The 13,720-nt window shown below is 35.7% G+C and overlaps 1 protein-coding gene across 1 annotated transcript; it reads left to right on the top strand.

Annotated features, from left to right (window-relative positions):
* Positions 1-1,114: 1,114 nt before the first annotated feature.
* Positions 1,115-3,697, top strand: LOC121050932 (dixin-like). Its single transcript, XM_040512456.1, has 5 exons — positions 1,115-1,230; positions 2,190-2,245; positions 2,377-2,930; positions 3,243-3,311; positions 3,451-3,697. Exons 2-5 carry the CDS (start codon positions 2,212-2,214, stop codon positions 3,583-3,585), a joined length of 792 nt encoding a protein of 263 aa, XP_040368390.1. The 5' UTR covers positions 1,115-1,230; positions 2,190-2,211; the 3' UTR covers positions 3,586-3,697.
* The last annotated feature ends 10,023 nt before the right edge of the window (positions 3,698-13,720 follow it).

The following is a 13,720-nucleotide window of genomic DNA, read 5'->3' as shown; positions in this document are numbered from 1 at the left end:
ATGCAGCTCCACGTACAGTTGACAATGACAAACCAATAACAAGCTGCTACCCGCCTACCCCAGCAAGGCAAATAATTAAAACCATCCCACATCACCTATACTAGCATCACCTTGTGCTGCTAAACTTGCATACCGGTGGCTTTCACAATGCAAACCTATATAATGCCAGCTAATTAACTAGCTAGCTCGCTTTCTCATATAAATTCATTGCAGTCAGAGATGAAAGACTCATGCATGATATCAATCATTTCAGTCCAGATATACCTACTGATAACCACCACTAATTGGAGCTCCGATTGAGATAAAATTGCCACTGCCTTATCAAACCAAGCAATAAAATTGTGGAAATTCTACTACCTCAGCCAGCATTTTTGGAAATGAAGGATAGCTTCTCCTTTTTTTTTTTTTTTTCCTTCTCTCTGTGTATGTCCTGACCATAGGCTTTCCCGACAAAAACTTAGCACTATATTATTTAGAGTACGTAGTCTTGTCCAAAAGATTTGTGCAGTGAACCCAAAGAAAGAGCTAATGAAGGTTGTTAATAGGTATTGTCCTACGTGTTGGGTTCAGATCGTGTCAATGTATTAAACGTGTCAAAATACGCAAATTCAAATTTGACCCAATTAATAATCATCTTGGAGATTCAAAACCAAATTTGACCTTATTTGGCGACCCGCATAACCCATTTAGTAAAAAAGAATTGTGCCCGTATTAATTATAGCAGACTAATTTCACACATATAAAGAATTTGGTTGACCCATTTAATACATTTTAGGGTACGAGAATGCACAAAATATGAGTTTACAAGAATCATCATTAAAGATTTTTGTGTATAACTTCGAGTAGGAAAAAAAAACAAAATAAGCGTGTCTTGAATTTTGGCATAGTCTAATAAAATAAAGGGGTTATTTACAAAAAAAAAAAAAAAAGATAAATAAATAAACTGGTTAGGCGGGTCATTCTCCGAAACACGTACACTGATAATGAAGGTACGTATGAGGTTTTCTAATTTGAAATTTGCGTGAATTTCATAAAAGTGAGATCCGCAAAATTTTCCTAATTTTTCTATTGGGCTGATTGTCTCAACGTAGGTCGGCTAGGAAAAAAGAAAGGGTTAAATGTCCAAGTTAAAAAGAAAAGTGATATCTTTGTCGCCAAAAACCTAGCTCTCTCTCCATTCAAAGCCAAGAAGAAGGGGAAAACCCAAGATTTGCGTCTCTTCTTTCTACTGTAAGTGAAGTCCCTCCTCTCTATGTGTGTATTTCATGTTTGGCTGTATTATTTCATGCATAAAATCATGTATTGCTTGTAATCAATAGAAGCTAGCAGTTCTTGCTGTAGAATTAAATCTGAGGAATAGGTGAATATTGTTGTCTGCAATTTTTCTTATCTATTCCAGCCATGAATCTCAAAATGGGAGCTATTCATTAATATAGAATCGTTATACTATTTACTTGATAGGATGAGAAACTAAAGAGAGTTCAGAATCTTTAAGATGAATTCAGATATTTTCTTCTGGGTGATTCGATGCCTTTATTTTTATCATATGTAATTGCCTAGTTTTTATCAAGTTCATGAGGGCTTTTCCTCCCTCGGTAGGTATTATGGCTCTGCAAGTTTGATAGCACAAAAAACTAATGTGATGTTGCCATATCACGTTGACCTTAACTTTGACGAGCCAAGGGCCTAAACCATAGAACCCTAAACCCTCCATTTTGGTGTAATACAACTTTTTTACCATATTTCTGTAACAACAACTTATGTCGCTTAGTAGTACAATATTGGCCTGTAGATAGTATATTTGTAGGGATGTGAGATTTCCCATGTTGATAAATGATATCCTTGAGATGATAAAAATTAGGGTTTAGGATTTGCAGGCCATGTTGATGGCTGAAATCGTCTTTGTACAAAAAAGTGATGATCATTGTACTAGTTATCATGATAAGCATGAACTTTACTTGATGATGATAGATAGATTACTGAACACGAGACTCATTCTGTATATATTTCAAAAAGATTGATTTGCTGTTGCTAAGTTGTAATATGTATTGTTTGGAAATTAAACATCAGCAATAAGAAAGTCAGTGGTTCTGATAGTCATGTATACACATGTACCATTCCCTGTTTAGTTAGTTGTTCGTTGAATTTGAATCTTATTATGATTTATTTATTTTTATTTTTTTCTTCAGTTTTTCAGGTTTCAAGTCTGACATGCAGTATCATAGCCCAGAAGAAATGGAAATTGGTGAGTTTGACCTCTTTTCTTAATTTAATCAAGTTTAAAAGTTTGGTATGAACTCTAAGATTGCTTTTTCCTTAAAAGAGGTGGCAAGATAGTCGACTTATTTTCTTTCTCATGCTATGTTGTGAAAATAGGAAATTTAACACAAAGTGTGCCAAGAAGTCTAGGCTTGTTAAAATATGTAGCTCAAAGGAAAGAGCTTGAGAGGATAGAAGCCAAGAGGAATGAACTTACGAAATTGTACCATCAGACTGAAGCAAAGCTTTTGGCTAAAATCTTAGACCTCAAGATCAGTGAAGGAAAGCTCTTGGCTAAAACTGAAGACCTCAAGAAGAGTGAAGCAAATCTCTTGGCTAAAACCGAAGAGCTCAAGAAGAGTGTAGCAGAGAACTTGGCTAAAAACGAAGAGCTCATGATCAGTGAAGCTCAGAAGGAGGAGCTTTCAAATTTGCTTCGGCAAAGTGAAAGTCGAAACAAACAACTTGAGAAAGTTCTTGAGCAGATCATTGGGGATGAAGTGGAAGATCTGAAGAGAGCACATGCACACTGTGAACAAGTCAAAAAGTTTGAGCTTGAGCAGACTAGAGCTGTAAGGAAAGATCTTGAGGAAAAGCTTACACAAAGTGAAGCTCAAGTGGAAGATCTTAAGGAGGCACTTGGCAAGAGTGAAGCCGAGAAAATAGAGATGGTATTCTTCTATCCCCGACTCAAATGAATATTCTTAGGTTTTCTTCTTGTTTAATTAAGTGGTTAACTAGTGTTATATTTCAGTGGAGGAAAATGATGGTACATTATATGTACGTGTGTGTGTGTGTAAATGTATATATTGTCTTGGACCGTTAATGACTTGGTTTGATAATCTAGTTGTCTCCTAATTTGCGAATTAGACATAATTTGCTTGTTTGACATTATCATGGAAATTAATCTATGTTAATTGGAGCTCTCTGGCCCAAAAAATAACGTAGTGGTAGCTGATGTATTGATCTTGTATGTGTTTCAGAAGGAGAGGGTTATTTTAGAGCAAAAGAAAGCTGATGAATTAGTGGCATGGTTAGCAGAAGCGCGCAAGGTTTGATTTAATTCCATTATTATTGCTGTTATTATTATTTGTAATTATCTTGAAGGTTTGGATCGATCAAATATATGAATATGAATATATATGCATGAACCTTTAAATTAGTGTATTCTTTTATCTCTTTTCACTACAGAAATGGGAGAGTGAAAAAGAAAGACTTCGCTGTATAAACACCGAACTAGCGAAGCAGCTTGAAGATGCCAAGATGAAAAGCATTGATGATGAGTTCGAAGTTGTTGATGATGAGTTTGATGTTAAAGTGATTTAATTCAATAAGATAATTGTAAGTATTGGATTTGGTACACATACCAACTACAAAAATTATTTGTCATATTCTTTCTTTTTGAACAGGAAATAATTGTTATATTGATTTTATATATTGTTTGATGACTGATCAATTTATCAGTGGATGTACATTACATATATATTTTCATTTTTCCAATCTTTGAAGAGAAGAAATTTAATTCTTTTATGCCATTGAATGAATAATCATCTTGGTGTGAAAACGATCATGACCAAAAATAAATTTTACTATACAAATTGTTCTATACAACTATGCGCAGCCTGTTTAAGAGGTACAGGCATTCCTAGTGTCAATTGCTGCTTGTTCATCCACAATTCCGTGCCATCATCTGCAGCCTCTTACCTCTATATTTAAGCATGTAAATATTAAGCTTCACAATAGCTAGCATTTGACTGTCAACTCTCTATCTCCAGCTAATCTGCATTGTATTGTACGTAGGACTTTGACCTAAGCCACGTATGTAGTTGATTGCATGCAGAACCCCGAAGGGCGAAGGTCCCTTCTTCGATCCATACAACGTACCCTTTTACTTGCTATTGAAACCAAAAAATTCACATATCCGATTATTTTGAGGCCCGTCTCATTGAGCCAAAATGTGAGTGCTTTATTTGTTAAAAATATTTTTAAAAAAAATGTTGTAAATATTACTATCTATGTGGTTGTCCACGGAAATACTCATTAGTTATGTACTTTGATATAAACTCTACTTTTATATAAAGGAAGCTAATAAGACTGAATGAGAACACTTCTACTTCCTCCTAACTATTCTCTCTTTATATTTTCTCTACTTTATAACACGTTATCAACACATTTTTCCTTCTTTTTTCTTAAAAACTCAATGATGATCTAAGACGTCTTGGCGCAACATTGTTGCTTTTGACCATGATTTATGATCTATGAGTTTAATTTTCATAATTATAGCGGTTGATTTTGTTTAACCTATATTGGCAAGTTATGTAATTATGCAAACAAATTGTTTTAATTTGGATATACTACCATGTTTCCTAACATATCTTGATTTAGGGACGGCTAGCTGCAGACTTGCTATCAAATAATCATTTGGTTCGATTGGATTTAGCAACCCTTTGTTAAGGGTAGTCAAAGCAATTACATCTGGCAAATATATTATTGTATTCCTTATTTTGTGTCTGCATGACTGCATACATATCGCAAAGCACGCTCTATCAAACATTTCATATATATCAATACATTTTTGTCTTCTATTATGGAAGCATTGAGGTATGCACAAACGCAGATATATGTTTATCGCAAGCATAATTTTCACTACTACAGAAATTGAATCAGACAACACCTTTCAGACGACAGTATGCAATTTTCTGTCGTGTGATTGAATTTTTTTTTCCAGACGTCATTTTTGTAAGAGCCGTTGTGTGATAAGGACTTAGAAATTAGTTTAGAAGATGTTTAAGATAAAAAATGTTGTGTGACGCTCAAAAAAATTGAGCGGCAAGTTTCCCACCGTGTTAGTGGTGCCATACCCCATATGAAACCCAAAATTTTCTCCAACATGTATTGATCAGAAGATGAGAAATAATATAACTGTGGTCTAATCAGATAGTTTGACAAAAAGGAGGGAGATTTCCTATCACCATTTTTCTCCAACTCCCCAAATGGAGAAGTCAAGTTAACACTAGACAAATCCCAAATTTAAAACTCATGCATTCAGACTACATTGTTTTTAATTTCTGTTGTGTAAGTCCTTGTAGGGCTTGTCCAAATTGATATGGCCGGACTTGAAACCCTACACTTAAAGCGAAAAAAATTAACAAAAATAACAAAACAGATCGACCCAAACCAAAATCGTCACTCCTCACTCTCTCGAACAAAAACTTACAGCCAAAATCAATCTTCGCTCGCGCCTCACCTTAAAACCAAAACCAGTCTCTCTTCCTCAAACCTCTAGAAGCCAACAACCCCAATTTTCTCGATACCCTTTTGGCGAAACTGAAGCACTTTCTTTCCCTTGCACTTGTTCACTTCTACCAGCTCGCAGGTCAAGAAAGAACAAGACCCTCATCTCTACTTCGTCTATGTGGATTGCAGCAATATCCTCGGAGTTTGACAGCTTGATGCCCTAAATCCAAAACGAGTTGTCGTCCGATGTCCCTTCCAGATCCCCATCACACTCTGCTGAATTCAAAATTCCTAGTTTTCTAGGGTTTCAATTTTCAATCTCAAGAGGAAAATTTTGAAGCGGAAGGCGTCACAGAAGAAGATGTTCTCCCCCATCATCTCCGGTACGAGCCCCTCAAGGCCATCACCGACCATAAAACAGAAGAACAAAAAATCACAATCCATAAAGCTGCAGCCGAACACATTGAGAGAGTGAAATCTAGAAAGCAAAGGTCGCAACTTTCTGCAATCATGTTGAGAGTGAAAACTCCCCAGAAGGCCAGGGCCAGAAGAGCGCTCGAGAAGCGTTCCCCCAAGCTCGTAAGTATTCCCCATCCCCATATGTTCAAAACCAAAGCTTTAATTTCATTGTGCCTTTTGGGGTATGATTTCTACGAATTGGGGTTTTGTTTTATTTTTGAAGATCGAGACCGGGAAGAAGACTCTGATACTTCACGGCATGAGAACCAGTGCCGTCTTGAACGCGTTTAAAGAAGGAGAGTTATGTGAAGTTCAGTCGGAGGAATAAGGATGTCTGCCCTTTCGAAAATGGTGGTGAGACCTCGCTTGAGTTCTTTTCGCATCAAACCGATTGCAGTCTTTTTGTTGTAAGTACAAAACCCACTCAGCCTTTTTGCTTCTTCTACCTTTCCTTTTCATTTAGGTTTATATATGTATATGTTGTGCAATTGTTTCTATTTGGGCTATGAAAGATGATCGGAGTTCAGTTGTGCTGACAATTTGTATAATTTTACAAGCTGAGAGTGTGTGAGGTTTGTATATAGATACAAACAAAGAGGGACAGTGAGGTAGAGAGAGAAGGGAGGTTTGGGGAGAGACTAGCTAGAAGCGGAGAAAGAGGAGCTTTATGTAGGAAACGAGCATGTGTGTTACTGAAAATGTGTCTGTTTTTGTGAATGAAGTGTTATGCATTGATTTTTCAGTACAATTTGTACTGACTCGCATTCCTTATAGTTTGGCATTTATGGTCATTTTGCTCTTGTCATTGTATGATGATGCTGTTCTTGGTTTTCATGTGCATATTAGTCATGTTCTAGAATTTTACAACTGGGCAATTGATTCAGTGCCGCAGACTGTAACAAAATAGGTTTACCAATCCTTCCAAAGTATCTTGGTGGATAGTGGGGACGCTTAGAGTTTCTGGTTTTGACTAGTTTCTGTTGGATTATGTGCTTTGTTGTGATGGTTTGTTCTTGTAATTTTTGGGTGTCATTTGAGCCAGAGCATATTGGCACTCAAATTGTTGCTCGTATATTTTGGTTAAGGTTTGCATTTCAATCTTGAAAAGCTTTCGACTTTTGATTTAGATTGTTATTGATTAAGTGGTGGAATAAGAAATTTGTTTGAAGTTTTCTGTATGTTAATGTGTGGGCATTGATGGCAATGCCTGCTCCCAATTTCAACCTTTGTCTCTTCCTAATTCCAGAAAGAGTGGTATTGTTCTATTCTCTACCGATTTACAATTTAATTGTTTCCATGAACAATTGAGTAGTGCACTAGTTGTTTGTAACTCATTAGTGGTGGAATTTCTTCTGCAATTGTGGTTGGATTTCTCTTCTGCAATTGATTATGGTGTTTTATTTTCTTCTCTTAGTGAATGATAACTCATTAGTGGGATGTTGATTTGATTAAAATAAGGTCCGTTTCTTCGAGTAGTATATGTGTGTGCATACATATGTATGTGTTATATATATATATAAGAGACCAGCTGGTGGTTCTTACTTTCAAGGCTTAACAATTGTTACTTATGTAACTAAAGAAGGTGGTAAATTTATTGTGAAGATATTCCATGGAAAAGATACTAGTCTTCTTTATTGTCAGGTAGCTTTGGAGCTCCCAAATTTGGGTGCCTAATAAACTTGTTACAAATTATATTTCTGCATGTTATTGTGGTGAGAACTACATTTTGAATCCAATTCCCTTTTGTTGCAGCTGAAAGTATTTTTCCCCATTGTGACTCTTGCAAAACCAAAAACCAGCCGCAATTCCAGCATAGGTATTATATTGGTCTTCATTCTTTGCCTTAGCAGCTTATATACTCTTTCCTTCTCTATCTGTATGTGTGCTACTATTTTAGTAAGTTAAACCATGGAATAGAAATAGTTTCACGATCAACTTGCTATAGCCTTCTTTTTCTTGACTTTTCTTTGGTTGGTATTTGCAAATGAGTTTGAAGCCATTCTGGAAGAGTGTTTTAGCCTATCATGGTTATAATTTCTCATACAAAAAAGAAAAAAAGAAATGAAAGGGGGAATGACAGCTGACCTAGGTTTTCAATTACTGAACCTTATATATGCAAAAGAGAAGGCCGATTTGGAAAAAACAAAAGTTTTAAGAGATTGCAATCTTGTGTTGTACTCCTTATGAATGTAGTAAGTGACACTATATTCAAATGATACTTTTCTTTGTGCCTATTGGTCAAATAAGCAATGTCCTATTTAATTTCAGATGCTTATAGATATGTTGGTGGCTTGGTGCCCTGGTTGTCTTGGTCTTTCAAATGAACCATGTTGTTCCTATCATCATCTGTTTGGGAAATGTATATTGTAGAATGTAGACCATGCTGACAAGTGATAATTGAGATGATGAATGTGTAGTAGAGAAGACTGATAATCAGTGTTCTAAAAAACGGCCGCTCAGGCCGCCTAGGCGCTGGGCGGTAGCAGGCCGACTCGAGTAATCGGTAATCGGAGGCATTGGGCGGACAGGATTTAGGCGGGCGCCTAGGCGGCTAGGCGCTAGGCGGGTTGGGCGAGCGCCTGGGCGGGTTGGGGGGGCTGGGCGGGTGCCTAGGCCGGCTGGGCGGCCTAGGCGGCTAGGCGGTTTTAGGCATTGAAATTCATCAAATGATTTAGATCTGAGATCTTAATGATTTTCGAAGCAAATGGAATTCATCTTTACATCTACATTTGAGATCTCATTGAAACTTTGAATTCTGAAACACTTAATGACCACATGTTTAATGATCAAAAGATCTCAATGATCAATGCTTAGGACGATGAGGAGGTAGATAGAATGAAAGAGAAGATAGACGAATTGAATTTTGTCTTTTAAAAAAAGAAAAAGAAATAGAAATTCTAGTAAATATAAACTCTTCTAAGTAGTTTTTTAAACTCTTTTTAAGTCTTTATATATATTTTATATATAATTATATGATATAAAAATTAAGAAAATAAAAACCGCCTAGGCGCCGCCTGGACGTCCGCCTGGGCGCTAGTCCCCTGGCCACCGCCCGACTAGCGCCTAGCGATTTTTCGAACCTTGCTGATAATAAGGATTTTTGTTTAGAATGAATTATTGAGCAAGTGGCATACTGGACTTTATTTAATCTAGTCAAAAGAGATTAATGACCATTTTTATTGGTCCTTTCAATTGTTAGTGCATTTGTAACATGGGTTAGATTCTCTAGTTCAGGAGAAATGTATGACAGGTCTTAAAACACATTTAATATTTACAATAATCTTTTTGGTGTTCTATGTGCACTTATGGGGGCATGCACCCAATGTTTGTGTGTTTCTTGTAAGCAAATTCTGAAGCTTGATAACTACTTCATATTCCAGATTAGCCTTTTAGTGAGGCTGTATATAGTTATACACTAAACTCATTCATGCATTATTCTTAGTGATATGTTTTTAAGTACTGTGATGTTATCCGGCACAAGAAATGAAAGGACATAGCTCAGGTTCTGTGATGTTTTTAAGATGGTTTCAAGTTCTGATGTTCTAGATGTGCTCAGGTGTATATTTTCCACCCAGAGCTCTGTTCAATGGAAGAACATGGCAGTATGTGTTCGACATAGTTATTTCTTTTTTAATAATGTTTCAGTCTATAATTAGTAGTATATGTATGCTGTTGATTGATGGTGCGCTCTATCTATTGTTTAGGGTATTCCATCACAGCCAAACGACAAATAGTGTGGTTATTTTATGATGAGATATATGAGAGATATCATCCATGATACAAACTTGTCATTTGCAGATAAGGTAACTGAAACTTCTTAATTTGGATGTTTTCTGTTTGTTTATCAAATGGCATTTCTTTCATTGTTATTTTCAAACTATTACAATGGGCTAGGAGAGCCAACCATGTTTATGGTCAAGTGGAAATTGATGAAGGGCATAATGAGCTCGCAAGTTATGTGATGAAGAACATCCTCAAGCTGTAAAGTATGCAGTTGCTCATGCCCTAGAAGCTGTGAAGTGAAATAGGCTAGAAATGTATTTTTGTGCTCCGAAGTGACAATTTAAAATACATTTCTTCACTTATTTTGCTAGTGGAGTAGTATAGATGTGCTCCATATTTTGGTGTTGGAGTAGTATAGAGGTGCTCCTTTTTTGCAATATTGTCTAATCCAGTTCGATACAATTATGTGGATTGTAACAATATTAAATATATATTGGTAATTACTGTTCATTTGGTGATTTTTTTATTTCATTTTCTGTTGTACGTACACAATGTTCACTATAGCCATACAATAAAAACTGTTGTGTGAGAGTAATACAGATCACGGATGCTATCAATGTTTTAGTTGTGTAAATAACAGTCACACAACAGTTATAAAAAAAAAACTTCTAAATCACAATCACACAACGGGTTCTTAAGTTGCTCGTTGTCTGAGTGACGTTCACACGACAGTTAATTATGTCAACAAGCTATCGACAGCCTGTCGATATGCTGTCGATATGGATGCCGAGTTCTTCAGACGACAGTTCTCTAAATCATGTTTCATCAGACGGCAGCGAAATATACGACAGTCAGCTCCGCATCAGATGATAGTTTTTAGCCGTCGTCTGATTCAATTTTTGTACTAGTGTTGGTATCTCAATTACCACATGTAATTCTTTTGAAATCCAGGTATATTTTTTAATCTATTATTTGGATTTCATTCATTTGAGAAATTGATATAATAAACCCACATTTATCTAGTTGTGGATCAAAATCGATCGAGACCTGAAGTTTCTTGATCCAATAACATCAGGGCCTAGAGTTTCTAGAGGGTTATATAATCAAAATTGTGACATGAAGTTTCTCAGAGCCTATACATTTAACGGGGGCCAAAAGTTCCTCAAAGTTATACAATGACCACATGTCGTGATCCCTGGTCATATGGGGACCTGAAGTTCCTCAAGGGTCATGAAATGTAAATTGGAAAATTGTGACATGAAGCTTCGTGTACAAAATAAAAACTGGCTATAAAGTGAACTTGAAACTTCACTTTAGTTGCCTCGAGCCTGAAATTTCGAGCACCAAATTTTATCTGAACCTGAAGTTCAACATACAAAATCTTAGAACCAGCAGTTATAATAGTACAAATTCGAACCTGAAGCTTCGATTACACATGATTTATTTAAAATTTATTTTGACTTTATGTCAACTCACAATAGAAGTTTCGAGTGTATTTTCGTATGCCGATTGATACATTCTTGATTCTTCTACTTACAACCTTCTTACTATTTTCTTACATTAATTACTATACCATAAGTTCACTGCAAATTAGAACCTGAAGTTCTGACTGTGCAAACTCGAGCTGTAAGTTTTGAGTATATGGACAATTTAACGAAGAGCTTTAATCTCGGTCAACCTCAAACCTGAAGTTTTGGGGGAATTGTATTGACACCAATTTATACGTAAGCAGATATTCAATCATTGGTTTATGACGAATGAGTATGAGTATACCCTTTGAATTCAGGTACGTCATTTCATTAATTTAATTATGTCAGTATCAATTTTTTCCTTATCATAAGTTTTGAGAAAGTGACCATTAAACCCAAATTCGTGATTGAGAATTTTGTAATTAAAAGAGATCAGAACCTGTAGTTTCTGGATCCTTAATTACATGAGGACTTGAAGTTCCTCAATGATCATACTCACTAGATGATAATCTAAAGTCCCTCTCTTATAAGGTATGATCGTGAAGCTAATCATCTCAGATCTTACATATCTGATTGCTAGCTCCAGAAGAGTACATAATATTATTACCAAAGATGTACAATCTCGTGTTCTCATGGTCTCATTGTATAGTAAGAAAGCCGATTGACATGGCTACCATGAAATGTCACCAGAAGTGAATCATGGCAAGAGAAAAATCAGGAGTCAATGTAAATATTGCCCCAACATCCACACATGTGAGGAAATTAAAAATTGGGTGTGTGTCGCCTATGGTACACAATATGGTGGATGTTTATCAAGCTATTTTCAAAATGGCACTAGTCAAATTAAATTGCATTAACTAATAAGAACATTGAGATTATCACACATCCCTGATGTCTATTGCTTATAATAAGCAAAGTTGAAAGCATTATTGTGTTATTCCTCAAATTTATTGTAACTTCTTGAGCTCCCATTGAAACTAAATGTTTCTTAATCCGATTATCTAGGAACCTGATGTTCCTTGAGAGGTTGTTATAAATTGAAAAAAAAATTGAAATCTCAAGTTTCTTGGATCTCCAATTATATGAGGGCATGAAGTCCCTCCTCTTTATGACTACACATTTATATGTGACACAGAACTTGAGGTTCTCCACTTGATATAGTTACTCTATTATTATGGATTATAGTCTTCAACTTAAAATTTTCGAGTGTATCATTTTGGCCAGCAGTTCAAAATGAATTCGGTCCATTCCAATTATCAGTATTTCACAATTAATGTTTACTGAAGCTAAGGTAACAACTCTTATCAAGAGTTGTAGATCTTGATCTATGGCTCTGAATGAGCTACTATCATGTTACCAAATTTGAAATATTGACTCACTAAGTACATTCAATATGGTTGGAGAAGATTTTTTTGCTATCTGATATATACTGTGTCAAATTTTTACAGTAAATTGAGGCATATATATTATAATGTCATGAACCAGAAGTTCATTGAACCAAATAAACTATTTGGCATGATCGATTACATCATCTTTTGTCCATCATGTTGCGTGGAATCACTTACAAGTTTGATGACTACTAATCTTACTCACAAGCAAATTGTTTATTTACCGCATATTTGCGAGTTGTCACTTTAATGAGACAATCCTCCTGCCATGAGGGGGAGAAAGATTGTTCATGAAGAACGATATGAATTGGTGTGAGATATTTATCCACCATCTTATTTTGACTTCAAGAAATATCAAAACTAGTGAATTGATAAAAGAAAGTGACAAAATCATATGCTAAATGCAAAGGCATTTTCATGGGTTAAAGTCCCTAAAACCAAACATACTATCACAAACAATCTAGACCCCATTTGATTTGTGGTATACATGTATCCAAATGACATGGTTCTCCCGAAGAGAATGTCATAAAACAATGTCAAAGCACCTAATATGGCTACACATATAAAAGGTTGTAAGTACGCCATTAGGGAATAATGTATTGGTGATATAATAATACATCAATATGGTTAATGCTCATGAATTAAATGTTTTAATCTAAATCTTAGTTTGGGTTCGCCACGAACCAATGAAGATCTTCACTCCAAAGAAAGTGTTAGATACTTGCACACATCTTTTCCTCATGGTCATAGTAAGACAGTCTTCCCACCGTTAGGGGGAGGAAAGACTACTGTCATTTGAATAACGGCATGAATTTGTGTGGATTATATCCACCAGGTCTAAAGTTTTAAGCTCCCAAAAAGAAAAGATTATACAAGCCCTATAATGCTCTACATGAGATTATAAGTAAAAAGATCCACATTCGCTACATGATTCATCTATGAGAGATGATTGTCCTAGAAGTGACAATGTATGCCCCAGAAGTGGCATGGGTACCCAATATCAATAAGCTTATTATAGCTAATGCATGCATATAAGAATGTGTGAGATCTATAATTATTCATCATCGATAATAATTTACATCTGATAGCTACCATTAATCATTGAGGGCTGTATTTACGCTATACTACGTTTCACCATGAAGGTCGACAAAATATATTATTGGCCAAAATTAGAAAGAGGCTATT

The sequence above is a fragment of the Rosa chinensis genome, chromosome 1 (genome assembly GCF_002994745.2).
Source record: "Rosa chinensis cultivar Old Blush chromosome 1, RchiOBHm-V2, whole genome shotgun sequence".
NCBI lineage: Eukaryota > Viridiplantae > Streptophyta > Magnoliopsida > Rosales > Rosaceae > Rosa > Rosa chinensis.
The sequence above is the reverse complement of the archived record's forward strand: the minus strand, read 5'-3'. Positions and strand labels throughout refer to the sequence as shown.

Excerpts from the sequence above, each read along its gene's own strand:
- LOC121050932 (XM_040512456.1), top strand. The coding sequence starts at position 2,212 with ATGCAGTATCATAGCCCAGAAGAAATGGAAATTG. Across the intron at positions 2,931-3,242 it reads AAGCCGAGAAAATAGAGATG|AAGGAGAGGGTTATTTTAGA; the intron begins GTATTCTTCTAT and ends TATGTGTTTCAG. Across the intron at positions 3,312-3,450 it reads GGTTAGCAGAAGCGCGCAAG|AAATGGGAGAGTGAAAAAGA; the intron begins GTTTGATTTAAT and ends TTTTCACTACAG.